Here is a 21,161-nt window from a genome sequence, read left to right as displayed (position 1 = left end):
CTCGACTTTAGCAAGTCGCAGGACTTATCAGGGGGGTTGAGGACTGTTTTTTATGGAGGATGGCAGAGGAGGACACTCTGATGAATGAATAATTACTATCAGTATTCCTATCTTACTATCTGTCCTATCAGTATCTACTCCATATATAATCTCCCATGGCCAAGTCTGCAAGTGCGGGGTAGTGGGGTAACAATAACAACAACAAGAGAATGATGATACAATAAGAAAAAACACACCAGATACAAAAGACAACACTATGAATGGAATGTCCCTCTTCAAAGCAGGAATCGAATTCAACGACTCCTTCTGGGATGAATCTGCCGGATACCTGATCGCCGCCTCCAAAGAACCAGGCCGCCACGACACCCGCCATTCGGCATGGTACGCCACGCAGCTGCTGGCTCGCAACGAGGCCGGAGACGTCGCCCGCGCACTGCGGATCTTTGATCATCTCACGGAGAGCCAGTACGAGAAGGCTGCTTGTCAATGGTACGGCGATTATCAGTCTTCCCCTGCGCAGCCTGAGCCGGGGAGACCGGAGTATCCTGACACAACGCCATATACTACTGTAAGACTGATCAACATTGTTCTCTTGAATATGAACTCCCAACATAACTCATATGTATACAGTGGGACCCGAATGTCTCTGCCTTTGTGGGATGTGCCCTGATCATCGCATTGAACGACTACTCCTCCCTCTTACCCGCCACGACAATCGCGAAAATAGAGGCCTCCCTCCTCCTCGCCGCCCAGGCAGATCTCTCTCGTGTCGGCGGAGTGGACGGCGATAACCTCTACCCCTGCTACTCCAACCCGTGGTTGATGCGAACCATCCTCCACGCCTGGGTGGGCCATCGCCTCGACAACCCCCGGCTGAAACAGGCCGGCGACGACTTCGCGGACGAGGTGTACGCCCTGTGGAGCCAGCATCGCACCCTCTCAGAGTTCAACTCCCCAACATACACGGGCGTGAGCATGTGGGCGTTGGCCCTGTGGAATCAGTATGCCCCGGCCAACACCAACCCGCGACTGTACGGACCGGAGATGCTGCGTGAGACCTGGCGCCAGCTCGGACAGTTCTACAACGCCAACCTGCAGAATCTGGCGGGCCCCTGGGATCGAGGGTACGGCTTCAACATGACCGAATATGTCTCTCTTGTCGGCGCTGTCATCTGGGGGGTCGTCGGTCGTCGTGACTTGGCCCCCGTGCCCAAGCAGTCGGGTGGCATGTACCACCAGGGAGATTTTGCGTTTTACGGCCTGTTCGCCCTCGCCATGCCGGAGATGCTCAAGCATCTCCCGGACGAGGTGCGGCAGTCGTTGACCGTCTTCCAAGGTGAACATAGTGTCACTGCCCATGCGTTCTCACCTCCCTATGATTCCTCGCCGCGCGAGATCACCGCCTGGATAGGCGAGCAGATTACCATCGGGGCGCAGACAATCGCAGAGAAGGAGGTCGGCGGACCGGCCAAGAACCCAAGCCAGTTCAACCCGGCGGTCATCCAGTGGGCTATGGGCGACAGCCAGTTGGGCTGTCTCAGTCTGTATCCCACCGAGGCGGCCATCACAGCCATTGCCGCACGGAACAGCCTCAAGATCTCGTATCCCAACGCTTCTTCTGGCGCGGTTTTCACTTTTCTCTTCAGCGGGCTTAATCTGCGCAAGGGACATATCGTCACCGGTCTTGACACGCTGCCGGGGCTCAAGGTCAAGGTCACCACGAATGCAAAGGATTGTTCCGTCGTTTACGATACAAACAGGAGGGTCAACGAGTTCATCGTGTACAGGATCACATATGCCGTCGAGGCGGCGGATCCATTCATTCATCTAGACATCCAGTGATTCACTCTTGATTAGCAGTAATGATATAAGGCTTGAATGACCGTCCCGCATAGAGATAATACGCAACACTAAGCAGAATAGTTCCCCCTGTCGGCACAATAGTCCAGTTCATCGACTGCGCGTCGGGATGGACAGTCCCTGGCCAGAGACTGAAGAACAGGCTGACCGTGAGGTAAATCACAGAGACTGTGTTGTTCAAGATTCCCCAGACGCCAGGAAGGAAGAAGGGCCCGTACTCAAGATTGCCATGTAGTCGACGGACTAGAAACAGAGACGTGGCCAGCAGGTACGAGGCAAACAGGGCGCTGACCGTCAACGAGACGATGGCGTTGAGCACCGCAGCCGAGCCCAGACCGATGAAGGAGAGCAGGATGGCCGATACGGATATCGCAAGAATGGAAATGAGTGGAATGGACCGTGAATCGAGCTGAATGATTAATTCGGATTAATGAATACTATAAGAAGAAAAAAGGGAAGCTCACTCTGGTGATGTATGCAGGTACACCCCCATCTCTTGCAAAGGACCACAACATCCGCGACGCTGACGCCAGGTTCCCCGACGAGGTGGCCACGCCGGAGATTGGAATCACACACGCCATGGCGAGGCTGGCCCAGACGCTTCCTGTGGCGTCTAGAAAGATCTGCAGGTAGGGATACCCGGTTGCAGAGTTGAGGACTGTATTCACGTCTTGTACGTGAAAGAGCGAGACAAGAAGGATCCCAAAGCCAAGAAGGCCATTGAGAACGACACTCGTCATCAGTGAGTAAGGAACCACGGTCGTTGCATGCTTTATCTCTTCCGTCATCTATCAGGTTAGTACATATTGGTAGATGCTAACCGATGGGTGAAATACATGGATAGCGGCGTCACAGCCCGTGAAGGAAAAGGTATTGCCCAACAGCCCAACTAGAAAAGACAAGCCCATACTTGGCCATCCCCCGCCATTATGAAAGCTGGTAAACACCTGGTTGGCATCGACTTTGTCTCCCAGTACAGCGAGAGGGATCAAAACGATGAAGAAGCCGAGAATATGCAGAATCAGAACCAGGCTTTCGAATCGTGGTAATAGTCTGCGGCCGCCAATGTTGACACCCGTTGCGAGCGCGACGTACGCCCAGTAGATCAGCATAATCTGGTACGGCTGTGGATGAAAGTCTGGATGGGTGATTGTGACGAAGCCAAGGATCTGCGAGCCAGCGAGGTATGCCCCTGATGCGAAGCCTCCGAGCCATCCCAGGATGACCAGGGTGCCTTTAACATTAGTAAAACTGAGCACCCAACACAATGGAAGGCCATACCTGTCATGAAACTCAAGAATTTATGACACCATCGCGGCGCCAGGATAGAGACCCAATGGTACTGTCCGCCAGAGGTTGGATACATCGAGACCAGCTCGGATAATGTCGCCATCGTGCTCAAAGTGCCCGCCCAGGCGAGGAGGAAGCCGTACACGGCTCCAGCGTGGCCGCCACTAAGCAGTCAGAGGGGAGCAGAGAAAGAGGAGGGAAGACATACTTGTTCAACGGAAGGGTGAATGTTCTGCGGCCGTCTTATTAGCATTAAGTACGTAAATGATAGTTCAAATAGAAACATACGATAAAATACCCTCCCAAGTAGCCAGAACAGTGCAACTGAAGCCGAGGATGGAGAAGAAGCCGAATCGTCTCTGGAAAGTGAGAACTGGAATGATAAGCAAACGGAGAGAAATACCTTCAACACTGGCCCCTTTTCCGGACGCACCAACTCATCGTCGACAAGATGAATGGTGTCTGCCTTCATTTTCAACAGATATGCATAGACTGAAAAGGCGAAGAAGTTGTGGGATGGACAAATATGACCCCAAGCAAGGGGGGTTACACAACGAAGTGTTATACATGGAAAACAATCATACTTAAATCTGGTCAGTCAGGCCCCCCATTGTGTCTTGGCTAGGGATTTACCTTTTCTTCTAACTTTGACGATCATTGAGAGGGTAAAGGGATACTTCAGATTGAAACTAATGGGAGGAGACCACTATCAACCATTGTCGACTCCATTTTGGCAGCATCTGAGGGAAGAGCTGCGAAAGGGCAAAAGCTCAAGTCTCCAACTAGCCGACGAATACTACCTGCTGAAAGGAAAGCTTTCGATGGATACTCTGGGCAGTTTTCTCCATACAATTCCAGCAGATGGCCTCTGGTAGAACAAGCACATGATACCCGCGCATGATGCACAAGACAGTGGCGGCCAACCGAGCCTGCCAGTTCCCTCGTGCACGTACAATCGAAGTGCTCTCCTCACTGCACAACAGTTCAGCGTATGTGTCGATGGAGGTGCAGGGGTTCTGCGGCTTGCCGACCACCCCGGGAGTGCTGGAGTGGCTACAGGGCAGGAGTGGGTACAACCTCAGGCTACTAAAGGCCTTCACGACGTCGAGATCGGCGACCCACTGGCCCGAGTCATAGACGGAGACCAGCATTTCCAGGAAGTACGCTTCAACGTCTCGACCACCGGAGAAGCCGACATCGATCGGAAAGGTGGCCTCGGTGAAACGAAGCTGAAGTGAGGTTGCCGCAAAGTTATCCTCGAGGCGCCCATCGAACTGCGCATTATCAAGGTGCTGCCACTCGTCAAGTGCATCGTACTTCTTGGTCATCGGTTCCACAGGAGGGACGAGAAATGCTAATCCTGGGCGGCCAATATTGCCAGTGAGTCGCCGGATTCGAAAGCCATTGTCTTGCGCAGCCGGATCGGACAGTAGGCAATCCACCACGTACACCGAGTCAGCAGCCGACAAAGCCATCACACTCTTCAGTTGTGCGGGATCCAAATCATATCGGCCAGTCTCCATCATCACAATACAAGCAAAGCTCAACGCATGGTTCATTGGCAGGGGTCCCTTGCGGGAAAGAGGTTTCGCCCAGTTATTGGCTCTCCTGAGCCAGCTTAGGACAGAGTTCAACCATCGGGTTTGACTCAAGTCACATTTGAGAACTTGCACATCAAGTGTGGCGCCATTGAGCCCGCTGTAGATGTCCGCGATCGTCGACAGCGCCTGGAGGTTCCTGTATTCGCTCTGGTCAGACAGATCCGGTAAGAGCTCATGGCAAAGAATCTGAGCGCATCGCTTGAGAGAGACCCTGTTGGCAGTGAAAAGATCTCTCTTCATCTTGGTCGTGAGATGGAATAAAGAGTCAAATGATGGGGGCTCGCCGTGGACTCCGTCCTTGGAAGGAGTCGACAGATCGTTGTCTTGCACCTCACAATTCCTGCCAACATTCTCGCTGTTGAAGGCAGAGTCAAAGAAATCTTTTTTCACCAAACGAAAGAGCTGACACTGATCTGGATGACCCAGGACTGCCATGTACTTTGCACAGGTCGGGGCTCTTTTCATCCGAGTCGTGGCCACCTCGATGAAGACCAGCCCGTCTTTCACGACAAGGTCTTCCAGTGGGTAGACAGTCTCCCCCATCAATTGAATCTGCCGTTTACGCTCATCCAATTCCTTCTTTGCTGCTTGTAATAGATTCTTCTTCTTTTCACGTTCTTTGGATTCCTTCTCTGCGGAAAACAACGAATCTTCTATGCACTCGTCGATGGTCTCATTATGACCTGCACACAGTCCATTGAGAGGGCTTGGACAGCCCCAAAGTCCCGTGTTATCGAAGTCAATCTCCGAATCAGAATCAGAGTCATCTTGTGCAATAGAGGTGGTGATGTGGTGTACTATCCATCGACAGTGCTCATCTTTCGCGTCTCCGTCATAGGTTCGTTTGTTTCGATACTGCGGGACCGCAGTCGCATATTCGTATGCTACCTTGCTTTTGGTTTGAGACGTTTTCGGATAACGAATAATGTATTCTTCCTCCAGATCAGAATTGAGTGACCCAACCATATCTCGCAACACCAGTATAATGTCTTCTATATCGATAGCTGCCCTGATAAATGTCGACAGGGAAAACAGATTCATGAAAGGTTCAGTGTCTCTAAGTATAGAACAGTGATTGCGGCCGAGGTTCCACAGCTTCTGCATCAAGCTCTTGTCTTCACCGGTGATGGCGTTAAGGTATGGCTTGCAGCCCTTAGCTAGCAGCGCCAACCAGGACTGCTGCTTGTTGTACAGCAATGATTCATCCATCTGTATGTGGAGCTGGCCAGCCATATTGGCAAAGAAATGGACAAGCTCCTCCCTGGACAGACTGCTGTCGTCCCACGCATGAAGATAAGCAGCTATAGCTGCAAAGACCAGTTGGTCGACTGTAATGCGCGTGCGTTCAGCACTATTGATGGACCGTGTACGTGCTACTGGCAGGCCGTAGTATCGCAAATGATGCAAAGGCAACGACCAATAGACGCCGCGATGTTCGGGGTCTTCTCGCGTGATGCCCAGTGTCAAAATTCCGCGATCATCGAAGAGTAGATCTTTCTGATGAACGGTCTTGGTCTTAGGTCCAAGGACGATCATGTCGGGGTAGAGATGCCACGAGTCAAGACCGAGAATGATTGCCCCATCGCGAGCCTCCTGGGGAACTCCCGCAAGCAAACGCTCCATCTGCTCCAGGGCGGAGCGCCACGCATGCATGATGCTCTCGTATGTTTCCACCTTGGAGTTGACAGGGAGACTCAGGTTGTCCAGGATGAGGCGTAGCTGCGTTTGTTGTACTCGCTTCGCGTTATCTGCCACACGCAGCCAGGCCCGGGCGCTAGCATCCCAGTCCGCCAGGTCTCTGCGCTGGAAGCTTTCTCGAGCAACAAGAGCGAGTGCTGGATCCCCTATCTCAGATGTCTCGGTCGCAATCTCCCGCTTGCGACGTGAGACCAGCTCCACCCAGTGTGAAGTCGCCTCGGGACCATCCCACATGCGTGCTAGCAAGCAAGCCAGCAGATGGCAAGCAATTGCATGGCGACCGGATGTTGCTGCCGCCCACATCGAGGTCGCATCGGCACCTGCGGCGTTGGCGAAAATGCCTTGGGCGGCAGACTCGCGGGGGCAGGTTTTCGAGATCTCGGATGCACGCTTTCCATAAGCTTTGATCAGTTCAGGGGTCGCCGGTATAACGTCCCTAAATAGTGCGCCTAGCTTACGTGCGAGGACATGTGCCGAGCCCATTTCAGCCTCGTGTCGACGTTGCGAGGAGAGTTGCAAGCCCACATCGGTGAACTCCTTCGGCGCGTCGATCTTGATCAGGGTAAAGTCAAAGTTGACGTTGGCCAAAGCAAGTGTCTGCTCGAGCGTATTGCTCATAAAATTTCCAGCAATCTGACCGAGAGACGACATTATGAGTGTTTGTCGACCCGAAGCGATACGGGCGGTTCGCGAGACATCTTTATACGATACGGGCGCTCAGCCTTGCGCTGCGGACACGTCATCTGGCGCTTCACCCTGGTCGGTTATTGTTTGGGTAGAAACGATCAATCAAAAAAGAATATCTGAGGCTGAGGACTGATGGTTGAAGAAGAATGTCGAGAAAAGTGACGCTGTTGCCTGGGGAAGTTTGGATCAATTGAAGCGTCCTTCCAGAAAGGGAGCCACGTGCAGTCAGATGACTTGCATCACATGACGCTGTCTTTCGACTCTCGTTCTTTCGACTCTTCAAGCTGGTTTCTTTCTGTTTTCCCCCTGGATCGCAACAGTCGTCTTTCAAAGGCAGAAAAGGCAGAGACCCTGCAATGGATGACTCTGAAGCATCCAGAAGGAATAAAACAGCCAGAGAGAGACGGCTGGCCGTCGTGAGGAAACAGGTTGAAGAGCATTGCAGGTGAAGAAAAGGTAGAGTTGAGTGTTCCTCACAGTTGGAATGCAGGATTTGATTATTGACAGATGTATTGGATATAGCTGTGTCTCTGCCGGTATAAACTATCCCCTCACAGTTCCTTCTTCTTCCCAAACAGCCATTTATTCGATCGAGGAAACAGTTCCTCATCGACCTCGCATTTCGCCCCCTTCTTGGGAAGAACCCCTCGGTTGAAATACGCCCGGACATGCTTCTCGGTGCAGTTTGACGGTGCCGTATACGAGCAGTGCTGACGAGTTAGTAGCGTTCGCTAGATGGCTGGATTCCAAACTTACTCCTTCCGATTTTTGTTCCAAAACAACGGAGCCCTCGAATAACTGGGACGTTTGATGGGCACTACACCGTCAGCTTCGTCATTTCGTCCTCGACAATAATAATCAGCTACAGACCTTGCGAGCGGAGTCGCCGGATCCAGCGTGTTTCCGATTAGAAGAATAGGCGTTGCCGTTTTCCCTCCAATCGGGCCTGATAATCAGCTAAGAACAACGAGAATCCGAGAAAGCTTCGCTACTTACCATCGAAGGGGAGGACAGGAGGCATATCCCTGTGCAAGCAGGGCAGAAGCACTTCGATACCCGTCATGGTATCGCCGACCCACATGCTGGCTGACATGATGGGCTGGACATGCTGCTGGCGGAATTCTTCTTTGGAAATGCCCGTAAGTCCATGATTTCTGTTTATATCCAGACACATGACTGCTGACGTGACTTCTGAACGATAATCGTCTATCATCCGACAGGTCTCGGTACAGACGGCGTCTGCCCGACATTCCGGCATGAGACACCGAGCTGGGCGAGTCTCTTGAAGCACTGCCGTCTGGAATTCGACCAGACTGCTGCCGTTCCCCTTGTTCAGGTCGGCAAGAATAGTCGCCAGGATCGGGAACATGTCGCGGGGAGCATAGACAGACTGGCTGATCAGTCGTTTGACATCGGCGTACGTCACCGTGGCTGGCCCGTTTGGCCCAGCCACCGGCAGAGGGTCTTGTCTGAGGCGATGGAGAAGATCATGCAGTCGATATCCGAGATACTCTGAGTCACTGTGACCTGGGCTGTCGAACGAACAGCCCGTATCCAGACACTTCTCGAAAAACCGTTTGATGCGATCCAGAAAACCCATACTTTGGCAATACAGACTATCGTTTAATTTCTCCAGGCCAGCTGCAAACTCACAATCCGTTGCCAGACAGTAGTCGAAGAACCGCTCGAAGACCTCGTCCGCGTCGCGGAGGAATTGGGCATTCTCACCTGCGTGCCAGGCCGGGCCATAGACCACTCCGTCGAGAACCATGCGGTCAACTTCATCCGGGAAGTGCGTGGCAAACGCGGATCCGATGATGGTGCCGTACGAAAATCCCCAGTATTGCAGATGAGCATTGTCTTCCGTACCGTGCAATTGACGCGCAATCGCCCGCATATCGTTCGCCACACTCCAGGTATCCATGAAGGACGCGATCCCGGAATCATCCTTTGCACACGCTGCTGACAGTGCCTTGCTCCGCGCCCAGAGATTATCATAAGCCTGTCTGGAGCTGGTCACGATGCCCTCCGTGAGCAACTGCTGGTTCCAGACGTAATCTGTCAAGGAGTCTGGAAAGCATTGCATCCGGGGCAGAGTGTTGCCCACGCCACGGGGATCGAAGGAGACGATATCGAAGAAACGTTGCGAGTCGCCATTCACCGTGTCCACGATCTTCTGGATCCGTTTCCCATCTTGCAGTACTTGCATAACTCCCGAGCCAGCCGGACCGCCTGAACCATCAACACCTGTTTATAAAAAAAAAAAAAAAAAAAAAAAAAAAAAAAGAAGAAGAAAAGAAAAACCTTTGCATACCAGGATTGGTGATGATAGCCCCCCCATACCGCTCATCATTGACATCTACCTGTGCCGCCAGTTTAATGACAGCGACCGTGACTTTGGCATCGCCATCATCTGTCCAGTTCAACGGGACCTGGAGTCGGCCGCATTGGAACTCGTCAAAACAAGGGACGAAGTTCAGGACTGGCGAGGGGGTTATCTAGAGTAATTCCAGTCAGTTGGACAGTCAGTCAGTCTGTGTGGTCAATTTACTGGGCGATGGACGTACGCTGCTCCAGGAGAAGTCTCCCGCCAGGGCAAACAGATCCGACATGGTTGATTTTTGCTCTCGAGGCTATCAAAATGGGAAGACCGATTAGATATATGCAACCACAATTAATTAGCTAGATAACTCTAGGCAGCCATATTATGTCATCATAAATTAGTCTCTACATGACAACAACATAGGAGATAACTAGTCTTCTTAGCTGATGGATGAGTAAATTAATAAAAGAGGGCATGTTTCTAGTCTTGAATCAGTCTTAATATTGACAGCTGAATTATGTCACTATAGATAAATAGATAATGAATAGAATATAATACCTCTCAATTTATCCATGTAAATACAGAGTGTTGGTTTAATGAGAGTAAAATATATATATTTTAGGCCTGAATTACAACTACATCACCTGACCATCACATGATGATTGTTGCGTTGACTGTTGTTGACTCAGTCTCTACACAAACCTCTGATCAAACCAACAACTCGATTTCTTTGATCTCTGGATACTTGTCGCGAATCATCTCGAACTTCTGCGTGAGCACGACCGGACGGAGATTGGCAAAGCCAGCAAAGGAGAAGACAAAGTGTTTGAGGAAGAGGATATCGTGGATACGCTGGACGGTCTCGTCGCCCGGGGCATGCGTGAGATGCAGCACGACGTCGGTGATGGTGTTGGCGATCTCGAACAGCTTCTCTAGCAGCCCCGAGCCATGAATACCGACGAGATCGCGCGGGATAGTCACCAGGAACTGCCGGAGTTGGTTCGACAGCCGCAGCGGGAACGAGAGAGACAACAGCATCGAGGGAGCGGTCGTCGAGGATAACGGGATGTTGGACAGGGCGAGCTGCCAGGTCAGCGTGCGCAGCCAGTGACGCGTGATGATGAGGTCTGCCTGCTGCATGAGCGGCAGCCGCGACACCTCGGCATGCCACTCGTTGTCCTCGAGCTGGCGCTGTTTCTCAGCCACCCAGTCGGCGGTGACGGCGGAGCGATCCCCGAGCCAGAAATCGATGAACTGCGGATCGACAAGCCGGAAGTTCTCGATCGTGTGGTTGAAGCCGCGCTCGACCTCGGCGGGGATGGAGACATCATGATCCGGTAGACAGCGCAGTGGAGGCAGACACGGCGGGCGGCAGTAGGTCAGCGCCGTGAAGCGTTCGTGGATGAAGCATTCCCAGTACGCGCGCTGGCGACGAGCCCGCTCCGTCACCTCCAGCCCTGCCATGCTCTCCTCCTCATGCACATGCAGCATGTAGAGCAGCGAGATTGCCTCGCGCAGGTACAGGAACCCTGTATCCAGTTTGCGCAGGCTGACGAAACACATCTGCATGAACACAGACTGCATCACCGTGACGATACTTGCCGGCGGCGACTCCAGCCCAAAGGGAGACCGATACTCCAGCGCGCGCGTCAGCAGGCTCGCAATCCGTTCCCGCGTCGCGGGCACCCGCTGCATGGGCTCGCTGCAGGTCAGGTTCAGCGTCACGGCGGCAAAGGCATACACGAACGAGGCCGTCTCGCGCTCCGAGTCCATCTTCAGGATCATCGCGTGGATCTCGCTCGCCGTCACCACGGGACTCATCGGGTACACGTATCGCTCGTACTCGGGCAGCAGCTCGAGGAAGAACGCCAGGTTCGGGTGGCTGGTGCTGCTCAGCGTTCGTTCCACCGACGTTCTCGGCGCGAGAACGGCGTTCCCTCGACACGTCGGAGACGCAGTGTGTAAGAGCCCCTTGCATTCGGCAATCACCTTGCCCCGTCCGACTGTCTTCTTCCGTGATCGCTGCGCCGGACTCGCCGCGTACGTGCAGGGGATCCCTGCGTGGGTGCATTGTTGGCAGCGTGGCTGGCCGTTGCAGCGTACCTTGCGCCGTTTACACGGGTCGCATGCTTGAGAAGTGCGATGCATGATCAATGGCTTGACTCCTTGAATAAGGAGTAACAGAGAACAATAGAAGGATTGAATAGGAGGATTGAAGTGGAAGATCGTGCGGGGCCCCACATTTTTATTCAAAATTGCATGTGAATTTTCAATTGGCCAATATCCAAGACAGAGTAATTATCCAGGGAGGTCAGAGTATATTAGAGTGTTCTCATTAAACCTAGAATATAGACAGGGGGTATCGAGTTACTTGGTACGTGGTAGACTGGGTTCCATGGAGTCTGTCAATGTCCAAACTCGTGAGAATATATGCTTCTATTGAATTCTATCTATCAAACGCCGCACAAATAAACCCTCCCCTCGTACGCCTGCAGCTCGTCCAGACTGGTCTCCTGCCCATTCTGGATCAGAACCTTATACTCCGAGCCCAATCGGCCGGCGAGATCGACAGGCTGGGTCTCGGAGGTGAAATTGAGCGCGACGACCAGCTTCTTCCCCCCCTCTGCGCCAAGCTTCTCGAAGACAAAGAGCGATTCGCCCTGTGGATCCGTATCCTGGAACACACCACCCGCGAACAGCTCGGGGTACGTCCGGCGGACCCGCAGCATCTGCCGCCAGAAGGCGAGAACCGAGTGGCCGTCCAGGTTCTGGCGCTTGACGTTGAGCGACCCGTGGTTGTCGTTGACGCGCATCCAGGGTGTCGCTTCCGGGGTGGTGAAGCCCGCATGCGCCGTGCCGTCCCACTGCATCGGGAGACGGGCGTGGTCGCGCGCGAGATGCTGCAGCGCGGCCTTGGCTTTCGCCAGCGCGACGGGATCGTCGTGCGTACTCTGCCGCACAAAGTTGTAGTAATTGTTGCTCTCGACATCCTTGTACTCGCTGATCGGCCATGAGGCGGGCGCGTTGACCATCCCGATCTCCTGTCCCTGGTACAGGTACAGGGTTCCCGACAGACTTGCGACGAACATGGCCAGCATCTTCGCGCTGCGTGCCCACAGCTCGGGCGTCGCCTCACTGCCCCATCGCGACACCGATCGCGCCTGGTCGTGGTTCTCGAGGAAGCTGGTGCTCCAGCCATCCGTGGTCCCGTCCATCAGCCGCTGCGTAGTCTGCGCGCGCGCGCGCAGCTGCGGCAGCGTCCAGTTGCGCGGCACCGTATCGTAGCGCAGATCCTTGCCGGTGCCCAGCTCGACAATCTCAAACTGAAAGACCATGTTCAGCTGCTCCTCCTTGGCGGATACATACTTCAGCACGTCCTCGACCTCTGGGGTATGCGGCAGCTCGCCGACCGTCATGGCGTTGTGCTTGAGCAGGATCTGGCCCATCTCGCGCATATACTCATGGATGCGCGGGCCGTTGCAGAACAGATGCGACGCCGACTGCCATTCCTGGTTCGGGTCGATCACGGGCGCGTCGGGGAAATCCATCGGCTTGCTGTACATGTTGACCGTGTCGATGCGGAAGCCGTCGATCCCCTTGCGCAGCCAGAACTCTATGGCCGACTCGAAGATGGCCGCGCGCGTCTCCGGGTTCTCCCAGTTGAGATCGGGCTGCTGCGGCGCAAACAGATGCAGGTAGTACTCCTGCGTCTCCTCGTCCCATTCCCACACGCTGCCACCGAAGCAGCCGCGCCAGTTATTTGGCGGCCGCCGGGTCCCGTCGGCATCGTATTTGGCCGGGCGCCAGATGTACCAGTCGCGCTTGGGGCTGTCCCGAGAGGAGCGCGACTCCTTGAACCACGCGTGCTCATGCGAGGTGTGGTTGATGACCAGATCCAGCAACACCTTCATCCCACGCGCGTGGCACCCGGCAATCAGGGCCTCCACGTCCGCCACCGTACCGTACGGGGGGTACACCGCCTCGTAGTTGGAAATGTCGTACCCCATGTCGTACTGGGGGCTGTCGTACATGGGGCACAGCCAGATGGCGTCGACGCCCAACGACTCAATGTAGTCCAGCTGGGCAAGGATGCCCGGAATGTCACCAATCCCATCGCTGTTGGAGTCTTTGAAGCTGGCGGGGTAGATCTGGTACACGGTCGCGTTTTTCCACCACATGGTGATGATAGAGTGTAGTTCACTAGCAGACGGGTTGAGAAAAAGATGAAGATATGAACGCCAAGCTGAGAACATGCCCCGTTCTCTCCTTTTTATCTCGTCGTCTACTGCGACCCAAGTACACTCCTTTGGAACCTCCCCCCGGAGTCTATTGGCCCATTGTCGGTCCGACATGAATCAGCGGCCCCCCGGCAAACCCCGCCCAGGAACTCGTCTCTCCAATGTCTCATTGGTGTATTGTCGGTCCGAGACGTGCATAAGATTCGCCCAGCTGATGGTGTGATAGGCTCGGCATGTCTCAAATCTCATCCAGCGTCTCGTCCGCCATTCGCCAGTCACAAAAGAACAATTATGGGGTAACACAACCCAAGATCGGGGGGGGGGGGTGTCACATGGCCCTTGGGTTGCGTGTTTGCGTCTTTGTTCGTTTCCCCATGGGGAACCGCATGCGGCCGGGCGCACCACACGATTCGGCGCCATCGCGCCCCGGAATGTCTGGTGATACGGCGAATGTCGGGCCGCTGAGCGGAAAGCCCAGCCGCTCTGTCTCATTAATTGGGCCGTTCGAGTTTCTTGGAGGTTTCATTCGGAGTAGGCCGTGCGCCATTGACGTCTGGTACGAGCGAGCCAAGCCTTGGTGCATTCACACCCAGTTTGGGCGACGGTGCCACCGACTATAAAGCTTGTCTCACCCCGAGCAGGTGAATGGTGGCACACACGCGGAAAGCTTTCAATCTCAAGACCTTGTTTTCTTACTGTGTTGGTTATTCCTCAGAATGGCAGTCCCTGAAAAGGAGGGTGTGGCGGGCAGGGAGCTCACGGCTCAGCTGGAGCACGACGCCCACCGGGCGGTCGCGGCGGAGCAGAAGATGAGCCTGTGGCAGGGTCTGAAGACCTACCCGCACGCCGTGGGCTGGTCGATTCTCTTCTCGACGGCGCTGGTGATGGAGGGTTACGACACGACGCTTCTCAGCAGTCTGTACGCGTACGGGCCCTTCCAGAAACAGTTTGGCGTCAAGGGCGCCGACGGCGAGTACCAGTTGACGGCGGCGTGGCAGTCGGGCCTCAGCAATGGAGCTCTCGTGGGGGAGATCCTGGGTCTGATGGTGAATGGTATTGTCGCGGAGCGATTAGGGTACCGCAAGAGCATTATCGGCGCGTTGATGATGTGTGTGGCCTTCATCTTCATCATCTTCTTCTCCACCTCTCTGCCTATGCTTCTGGTCGGCGAGATCCTCGTCGGTATTCCTTGGGGTGTCTTCCAGACTGTCACCACCACCTACGCCTCTGAAGTCTGCCCCGTCGTGCTGCGTCCGTACCTGACGACTTATGTTAATCTCTGCTGGGTGTTTGGACAGCTGATTGCGTCGGTAAGTTCAAGGACTCGAACGCGCCGTGCTCTCTTCTTTCTAACCTTTTAGGGCGTCCTGAAAGCCATGGAAGGTAGGACCGACAAATGGGGCTATAAAATCCCCTTTGGCCTGCAGTGGATGTGGCCCGTTCCCCTCATGATCGGGGTCGCGCTGGCTCCTGAATCCCCCTGGTGGCTGGTGCGCAAGGAGCGACCAGAAGACGCTCGCAAGGCATTACTCCGGCTCACCAACGCGGAGCGGGACCCGGACTTCAACGTGGACGAGACACTGGCGATGATGCGCCGGACGAACGAGATGGAAAAGGAGATGCTCAGCGGAGTGTCGTACTGGGATTGTTTCAAGGGGTCCGACCTTCGCCGGACAGAGGTTGTGTGCGTGACATGGGCGATCCAGACGCTGTGCGGCAGCACCTTCATGGGCTACTCGACCTATTTCTTCGAAAATGCCGGGCTGGCGTCGAGCCAGTCGTTCACCATGTCGATCGTGCTATACGTAATGGGCGCGCTCGGCACCATCTCCTCGTGGCTGCTGATGATGAAGATGGGCCGCCGCACGCTGTATCTGTCCGGCCAGGCGGCCATGGCCCTGTTGCTCTTCATCATCGGCCTGCTGGGACTGACGTCTCCTCACAACAAGGCGGCGCAGTGGGCAATCGGCAGCATGCTGCTGGTGTACACGTTTGTCTACGACGCGACCGTGGGCCCCGTCTGCTACTCGCTTGTCTCGGAGCTCCCGGCGACGCGACTGCGCCAGAAGTCGGTCGTGCTGGCGCGCAACCTGTACAACATCGTCGGCATCATCACCAACATCTTGACGCCGCGAATGCTAAACCCGACCGCGTGGGACTGGGGGGGCAAAACGGGCTTCTTCTGGGCCGGCTCCTGTCTCCTGTGCTTTATCTGGACCTACTTCCGCCTGCCAGAACCCAAGGGCCGCACGTACGCCGAGTTGGATCTCCTCTTTGAGCAGAAGGTACCGGCACGCAAGTTCAAGACCACGCATGTTGACCCGTTTACTGGAGAGAGTGTGACGGGGAACAAGGAGGAGGCGACAGAGCACGTCGAGGCTATCCACGATCTATGATTCTGTTGTTGAAGAAATCGTTAGCTCTCTGTACAATGATCTTGAGTTCCTTAATAAATATTATATCTCTTGGTAGCGTATATACACCTACTGGCCACCGTTAAGTCGACTTCGTTCTCAATCACTTCCACCTTCTCGATCCTGAATCTTTGTATACGAGGTCAGCTCATTTGGTATAAAAACCTTACCTGGTTATCCATGATACTGTCAATGCAGAGGGACGGAAAGAGAAGTCGGAGATGGTGAATGGACAGGTTGGTTCGATTTAGGAGAGGGAGAAGGGAAGTCGAGAGACGAAATCACGACGAGGAGCATCACGTGGTACCTTGCCTGGACAAAATAAATACCACCACCCAAGGCAGATCAGACTAGATTCATCAGCTTGCGATTATATTCATCCCAGCATGACTGAGAAGAACACAACCAGCCTAGACTTGAGCCTTAACTCTAGTAAGTCCAGCGTCTATCGGGAACAGGAGAAAGGATAAAAAGAATGGGGTTTTCTTCAAGTCTTGAGTGTTGACATTTATCCTCCGACAGCAGTTGTCCTGAGTCCCTCCCTGCTCCGTCATCCATATCTTTCCCCAATACTCCTGTCTGTCTTCTATCTGTGGTCGAGGAACATGTCAGACATTGCTCAGCCATCTCAGGCGCCGTCAGTCCTACCGAGAAGCCGATGAAATCTCCTTCCAAGACTCCGGACAGGCGTCAGGATAACCGGGCCCAAACATTTCTTGAAGAAGAGCAGCTCATGAAGAAGATGCTCGAAGAGAAACTACACTGCTTTGGTCAGTACATGGTACTACAATTGAACAGATCTGGATTGTTGATTTGGGTTTTATCAGACAGAGAACCTATCACAGACTGGCCAGATGAGGATTAAATTGAAGAATTCAACATCTTGATGCTAACAAGGGCAGGAGGAAATGAATAAGAAAAAGATTATGGATGAGGTATACTATAAACTATAAATTATGCAGTGGAACCACTGACAATTGCCAGAATGCCGGGCTGCAGTTTGTCCAACCTCATACAAAGCACTTTCCAGACATACATCCTCTTCTCCTCGTCGAGGGCAATAGGCGCATACGGTTGTATCTTCCCCGTCCGAAAATACAGCCCATGCGACTCGGTTCCCGCCGCCGCCGCCTGAAAAATCAACCTGCCCCCTTCCTCAGGCGAGCGGGCCGCGATGGCTTCGAAAATCCGAAACAAGACTTTCACCACACCGGTCATGTCGCCTGGGAGTCCTGTTTTGCAGAAACACGGATCCAGCGAGTTGATGACGATGGGGTTGGCGTCACCGACCAAATTGACTATTGACGCCAGCTGGATGATCGCGTAGAGGAGAAGCAGTTTGGATAGATTGTATCTACCAATTAGTTAGAAAAAGGAAAACATCCAAAGAGGCATGGGTTAACGTACTGGGCGAACTTGTTGACGCGGGACTCGTCAGTAAACCACTCGAATATATCGTCGCCAGGGTCATTCGGATACGAGGCCGCGTCGTACAGCGCAGAACCGACAAAGGTCATCCGTGGTGTGACTCCGTACCGTCTAGCCGTCTCCTTCAGCTTCGGCACGACTTGCATGGCGAGGAGGAACGTTCCGATGACATTCACTCCCAGAATGCGCTCTGTACCATGGACGATTTTGAACTCGACCCCTTGGATTCCTGCATTGTTGATCATAACGTCGAGACGGGGTAATCCGTTCACTTTGTCAACGAATCCCTTGATCGACGCGGCGGACTCGAGGTCGAGTTCCCATACCTCAATCACGGATTTGCTGCATTTCGTCTCATCCTCTATCTCTGCCTTTGCCGCTTCGCCACGAGACCGACTCCGGCTGGTGAGAATCACCTTGCTGGCCCCGTTGCGAACGATGTGCTTAATCGTCTCCTTGCCCAGCCCGCCGTTGCCTCCCGTCACGATCACGGTATGCGAGGCGAACGAGGTGGTAGGAACAGGGTACTTGGCGATGAATTGAGCGTAGATGAAGTTACCGAAGGATGGCATGTTGAAATTAGTGAGTGGTAGACTGGATGAGTGACAGATTCAATGAATAGAAGATGAAGAGAGACTGTTTTATATGGGAGAGACTGTTATATGGGAAATGTCCGCGGACATAAACGCCACTGGGGTTGAGCCACATCTATAGAAATAAAAGTGTGGCTGGTGAGTACATATGATGTCATTCAAGTTCTCCTGTCTCTGCTTATTCAGCATCTCCGCGGACTTAACATCACGTGCGCCTCTGCTGTTGTCTTCCCCGCCAACATCTCCATGGACTTGACGCTGCAGCTGCTCAACGCAGCAAAATGGACTCTTCCAGTCCGGTGTTGTCTCTCCGGGCTCGACGCTCCCGTGTTCCCCTCTCGTGTGATCCCTGCCGAGCCAGAAAGTGGGTATATTTCGTCTGATGTCAGTGGAGAAGTCGAAGAAGCTGAACATGATAGGCTGAAATGCAACCGCGAGAAACCGTGTCAGAACTGCACGGCACGGAACGAGCAGACGAACTGTCGGTTCAAGGGGCAGGCGAGCAAAAGTGCCTTGGCGGGCCATACAAACGGCGACTTAAGGGCCCGGATCGAGCATCTGGAGGGTCTCGTTCGCCGACTTGCAGAGCAACAGCCTCAGAACAGTATTACCACGCCAGAGAGCCAGGACGACAATGAAGAGGACCAATCGTCTCCCTCAGCAGGGATGACTGTTGTGGATGGCTTGCATTCGGTGTACAGGGCTGGCGATGATTGGGATGATGTGTTACACGAGGTATACTGTGTTTTCTCCTACGCAGTGTTCTACGTTTAACTGTCAACACTAGATCAACGAGCTTAAATTCTTCAGCCAACAGCGACCGAGTATTGCCCTGTCGCCCGTTGATGGATCGAGCCTGTTGTTTGGCCATGTGAAGCCGGTCGAGAGGGTAGAAATCCTATCGTCTCTGCCTTCAAGACCAGAGCTGGATAAGCTGATTGCTGAATTCTTTGCTCCCAACTTTCCCATCACAATCCCTCGTAGGTGCTCTTTTCCCGGAAACAAACTTCATCTGACCTTAAGCTATCATTCATGAGCCCACTTTCATGCAGGAGGTAAGCTGTCTGCACTACTATTACCACACATTCAATCACTACATGCTGACGTGATAGTACGACCAACACTGGAAGAACCCCACCAATACCAACTTCATCTGGCTCGGTTTGCTATTCTCCATTCTCGGAATCATGATGCTCTCGTACCACCAGTTTCACGAGCCAGAAGCCTACGAGGGCCGCTCAGAGCTGCTCTTCCAGCTGTACCGAATCCGGACCGCCCAGTGTCTACTAGCAGGCGACATGGCGAAATGTCTCCCCTATACGATTGAAACGCTGCGGTTCAATGCCACAGCCGAATTGAATCGGAAGGACGACAATCGGCGCGGCCTCTGGATCATGACCGGGGTGATTATCCGCGCAGCAATCAACATGGGCTACCATCGCGACGCGCAGCACTCTTCTTCGATTTCTCCGCTTCAGGCCGAGTATCGGCGTCGGGTCTGGCTGGCCGTCACGAGCATGGATAACATGTCTTCCGTCCAGTGCGGGTTCCCCCGGTCAGCGTCGACTTTTTATTCTGACACAAAGGAGCCGCGCAATGTGCACGAATGGGAGATGTCCGATGAGATGACCGTTCTCCCACCGTCAAGACCACTGACAGAGCCTACGCAGGTGACTTACCTGATCGTCAAGGGGAGACTGACCAATGCTCTAGGTCGTATTGCTGATCTGAACAATTCGCCGCGGGTTTCATATGAGACCGTTCTGGACATCGACAAAACACTTCACGAAACGTATGAGAACTTTCCGTCACATATGAAAGTTGATAAGCAGCGCACCAATTCTTCTTCCTCTATAAGTCTGGCATCCATGTACCATAAAGGAATGTGTACGCTCCATCGACGGTTCATGGCCAAGAGTGGTAGACGGGGGAACGGTCAATTTCGACTTTCCAGAAATCGATGCATCGAATCCGCCCTCGCGATACTGGGGTACCAAGAGATTCTCCAACCGACGTGGTACGAGTTTGCGCAGGCGAGACAGGTGTGCGTTCTTGCCGCGATGATCTTGTTTCTTGAATTAGAGCTACGGAAGCGGTTCCCTGAAGAAAAGACAGATGATCACAACGATGCCTTTCTCATACATGCCCTGGAGAAGTCGTGCTCCCTATGGCGGGATGCAAGTAAATCCTGCGATGAAGCTGGACGGGTGTATGATGTGCTTATGAATATGATGTCTAGTCAAACATCAGTGGAAATTCCATGGTTGAACGAGAAGGATCTCTCCATGGATATTGACTGGGTACGTTCTTTTCTCCTTTTTTTCCCTTTTTTTAGATATTGACTGTTGTATAGGCTACATGGGATGCATTCATTGACGATGCTATTTTCGAGTTATAGTACAGCAAAGTAATTATATTTCTCATGGTAGAATAATATGAATGCCTAGCACATACCACTATAAATGTCTGACGTCAACACAGAAATGGTCCTTTACTTTGTATGTAGTGGAGAGTCAGGAACCAGGCAGCAATATATATATATAAGTGTAAGTCGAGGTCGCTCCATATCAACCTCCTACAACAAATATAAACAATACTACACTGAAGAAATGGCCCCCTTCGACCAGATAGAAACCTTCCAAGCTGCTCTAATGAGCCTCTTCGCCGGTGATCCTGACAACACCGAGTCCGATCTCTCCCGCCTCTTCCACCCGGACTTCACCCAGCGCGACGACCAGACCACGCGCGACTTCGCCACGTTCGTCGCACACATTCGCTGGCTGCGCGAGAATATGGAGCCCGGATCCACTCAGTTGACGATCACCCAACTCCTGCGAGACGGGAGACAGTTTGCAGACCGACACGACTCGACAACGAAGATGCCTGACGGGAGCGTGGCCAGGGCGGAGACGTTCATGTTTGGGGAGTTGGCGGAGGACGGACGGATCAAATGGTTGGTCGAGACAGTGAGACGAAAATAGATGATGGATATAAGAAAATAGTGCTGGCAACTACCTGGTAGTTAGTAG

The 21,161-nt window shown here is 53.5% G+C and overlaps 9 protein-coding genes across 9 annotated transcripts; 3 read left to right on the top strand and 6 right to left on the bottom strand.

Moving 5' to 3' along the window:
- Positions 1 to 616: 616 nt before the first annotated feature.
- On the bottom strand, positions 617 to 3,622 carry ASPZODRAFT_152936 (hypothetical protein; the record flags this gene model as incomplete). The annotated part of the gene is made up of 8 exons (XM_022725909.1): positions 617 to 650; positions 1,884 to 2,269; positions 2,325 to 2,648; positions 2,697 to 3,094; positions 3,142 to 3,314; positions 3,359 to 3,382; positions 3,439 to 3,509; positions 3,554 to 3,622. 8 exons carry the CDS (start codon positions 3,620 to 3,622, stop codon positions 617 to 619), a joined length of 1,479 nt encoding a protein of 492 aa, XP_022579750.1.
- Positions 3,623 to 3,675: 53 nt separating this feature from the next.
- Positions 3,676 to 7,573, bottom strand: ASPZODRAFT_557669 (hypothetical protein). Its single transcript, XM_022728561.1, has 2 exons — positions 3,784 to 7,573; positions 3,676 to 3,733 (listed from the first exon to the last, which is right to left on the bottom strand). The coding sequence occupies exon 1, from the start codon at positions 7,098 to 7,100 to the stop codon at positions 3,933 to 3,935; it is 3,168 nt and encodes a 1,055-aa protein (XP_022579749.1). The 5' UTR covers positions 7,101 to 7,573; the 3' UTR covers positions 3,676 to 3,733; positions 3,784 to 3,932.
- A 71-nt stretch (positions 7,574 to 7,644) lies between these two features.
- Positions 7,645 to 9,843, bottom strand: ASPZODRAFT_133871 (hypothetical protein). Its single transcript, XM_022723381.1, has 5 exons — positions 9,451 to 9,843; positions 8,133 to 9,368; positions 8,007 to 8,082; positions 7,893 to 7,953; positions 7,645 to 7,846 (listed from the first exon to the last, which is right to left on the bottom strand). Exons 2-5 carry the CDS (start codon positions 9,343 to 9,345, stop codon positions 7,688 to 7,690), a joined length of 1,509 nt encoding a protein of 502 aa, XP_022579748.1. The 5' UTR covers positions 9,346 to 9,368; positions 9,451 to 9,843; the 3' UTR covers positions 7,645 to 7,687.
- A 324-nt stretch (positions 9,844 to 10,167) lies between these two features.
- ASPZODRAFT_152933 (hypothetical protein) lies at positions 10,168 to 13,637 on the bottom strand (the record flags this gene model as incomplete). The annotated part of the gene is made up of 2 exons (XM_022725908.1): positions 10,168 to 11,616; positions 11,934 to 13,637. The coding sequence occupies 2 exons, from the start codon at positions 13,635 to 13,637 to the stop codon at positions 10,168 to 10,170; spliced, it is 3,153 nt and encodes a 1,050-aa protein (XP_022579747.1).
- Positions 13,638 to 14,413: 776 nt separating this feature from the next.
- On the top strand, positions 14,414 to 16,093 carry ASPZODRAFT_143882 (hypothetical protein; the record flags this gene model as incomplete). Its single annotated transcript, XM_022724957.1, has 2 exons — positions 14,414 to 15,007; positions 15,059 to 16,093. The coding sequence occupies 2 exons, from the start codon at positions 14,414 to 14,416 to the stop codon at positions 16,091 to 16,093; spliced, it is 1,629 nt and encodes a 542-aa protein (XP_022579746.1).
- Positions 16,094 to 16,959: 866 nt separating this feature from the next.
- Positions 16,960 to 17,419, bottom strand: ASPZODRAFT_133864 (hypothetical protein). Its single transcript, XM_022723379.1, has one exon. It carries the CDS (start codon positions 17,327 to 17,329, stop codon positions 17,066 to 17,068), a length of 264 nt encoding a protein of 87 aa, XP_022579745.1. The 5' UTR covers positions 17,330 to 17,419; the 3' UTR covers positions 16,960 to 17,065.
- On the bottom strand, positions 17,225 to 18,334 carry ASPZODRAFT_549861 (hypothetical protein). The gene has a single exon (XM_022728507.1). The coding sequence runs from the start codon at positions 18,109 to 18,111 to the stop codon at positions 17,473 to 17,475; it is 639 nt and encodes a 212-aa protein (XP_022579744.1). The 5' UTR covers positions 18,112 to 18,334; the 3' UTR covers positions 17,225 to 17,472.
- A 79-nt stretch (positions 18,335 to 18,413) lies between these two features.
- Positions 18,414 to 20,474, top strand: ASPZODRAFT_69864 (hypothetical protein; the record flags this gene model as incomplete). The annotated part of the gene is made up of 5 exons (XM_022729609.1): positions 18,414 to 18,496; positions 18,552 to 18,893; positions 18,958 to 19,112; positions 19,156 to 19,187; positions 19,245 to 20,474. The coding sequence occupies 5 exons, from the start codon at positions 18,414 to 18,416 to the stop codon at positions 20,472 to 20,474; spliced, it is 1,842 nt and encodes a 613-aa protein (XP_022579743.1).
- Positions 20,475 to 20,741: 267 nt separating this feature from the next.
- ASPZODRAFT_17450 (hypothetical protein) lies at positions 20,742 to 21,113 on the top strand (the record flags this gene model as incomplete). Its single annotated transcript, XM_022727030.1, has 1 exon — positions 20,742 to 21,113. The coding sequence occupies one exon, from the start codon at positions 20,742 to 20,744 to the stop codon at positions 21,111 to 21,113; it is 372 nt and encodes a 123-aa protein (XP_022579742.1).
- Between the last annotated feature and the right edge of the window lie 48 nt (positions 21,114 to 21,161).

This window comes from Penicilliopsis zonata (assembly GCF_001890105.1).
Source record: "Penicilliopsis zonata CBS 506.65 unplaced genomic scaffold ASPZOscaffold_11, whole genome shotgun sequence".
In the NCBI taxonomy this organism is placed as follows: domain Eukaryota; kingdom Fungi; phylum Ascomycota; class Eurotiomycetes; order Eurotiales; family Aspergillaceae; genus Penicilliopsis; species Penicilliopsis zonata.
This window is presented reverse-complemented; position numbering and strand designations above follow the sequence as displayed.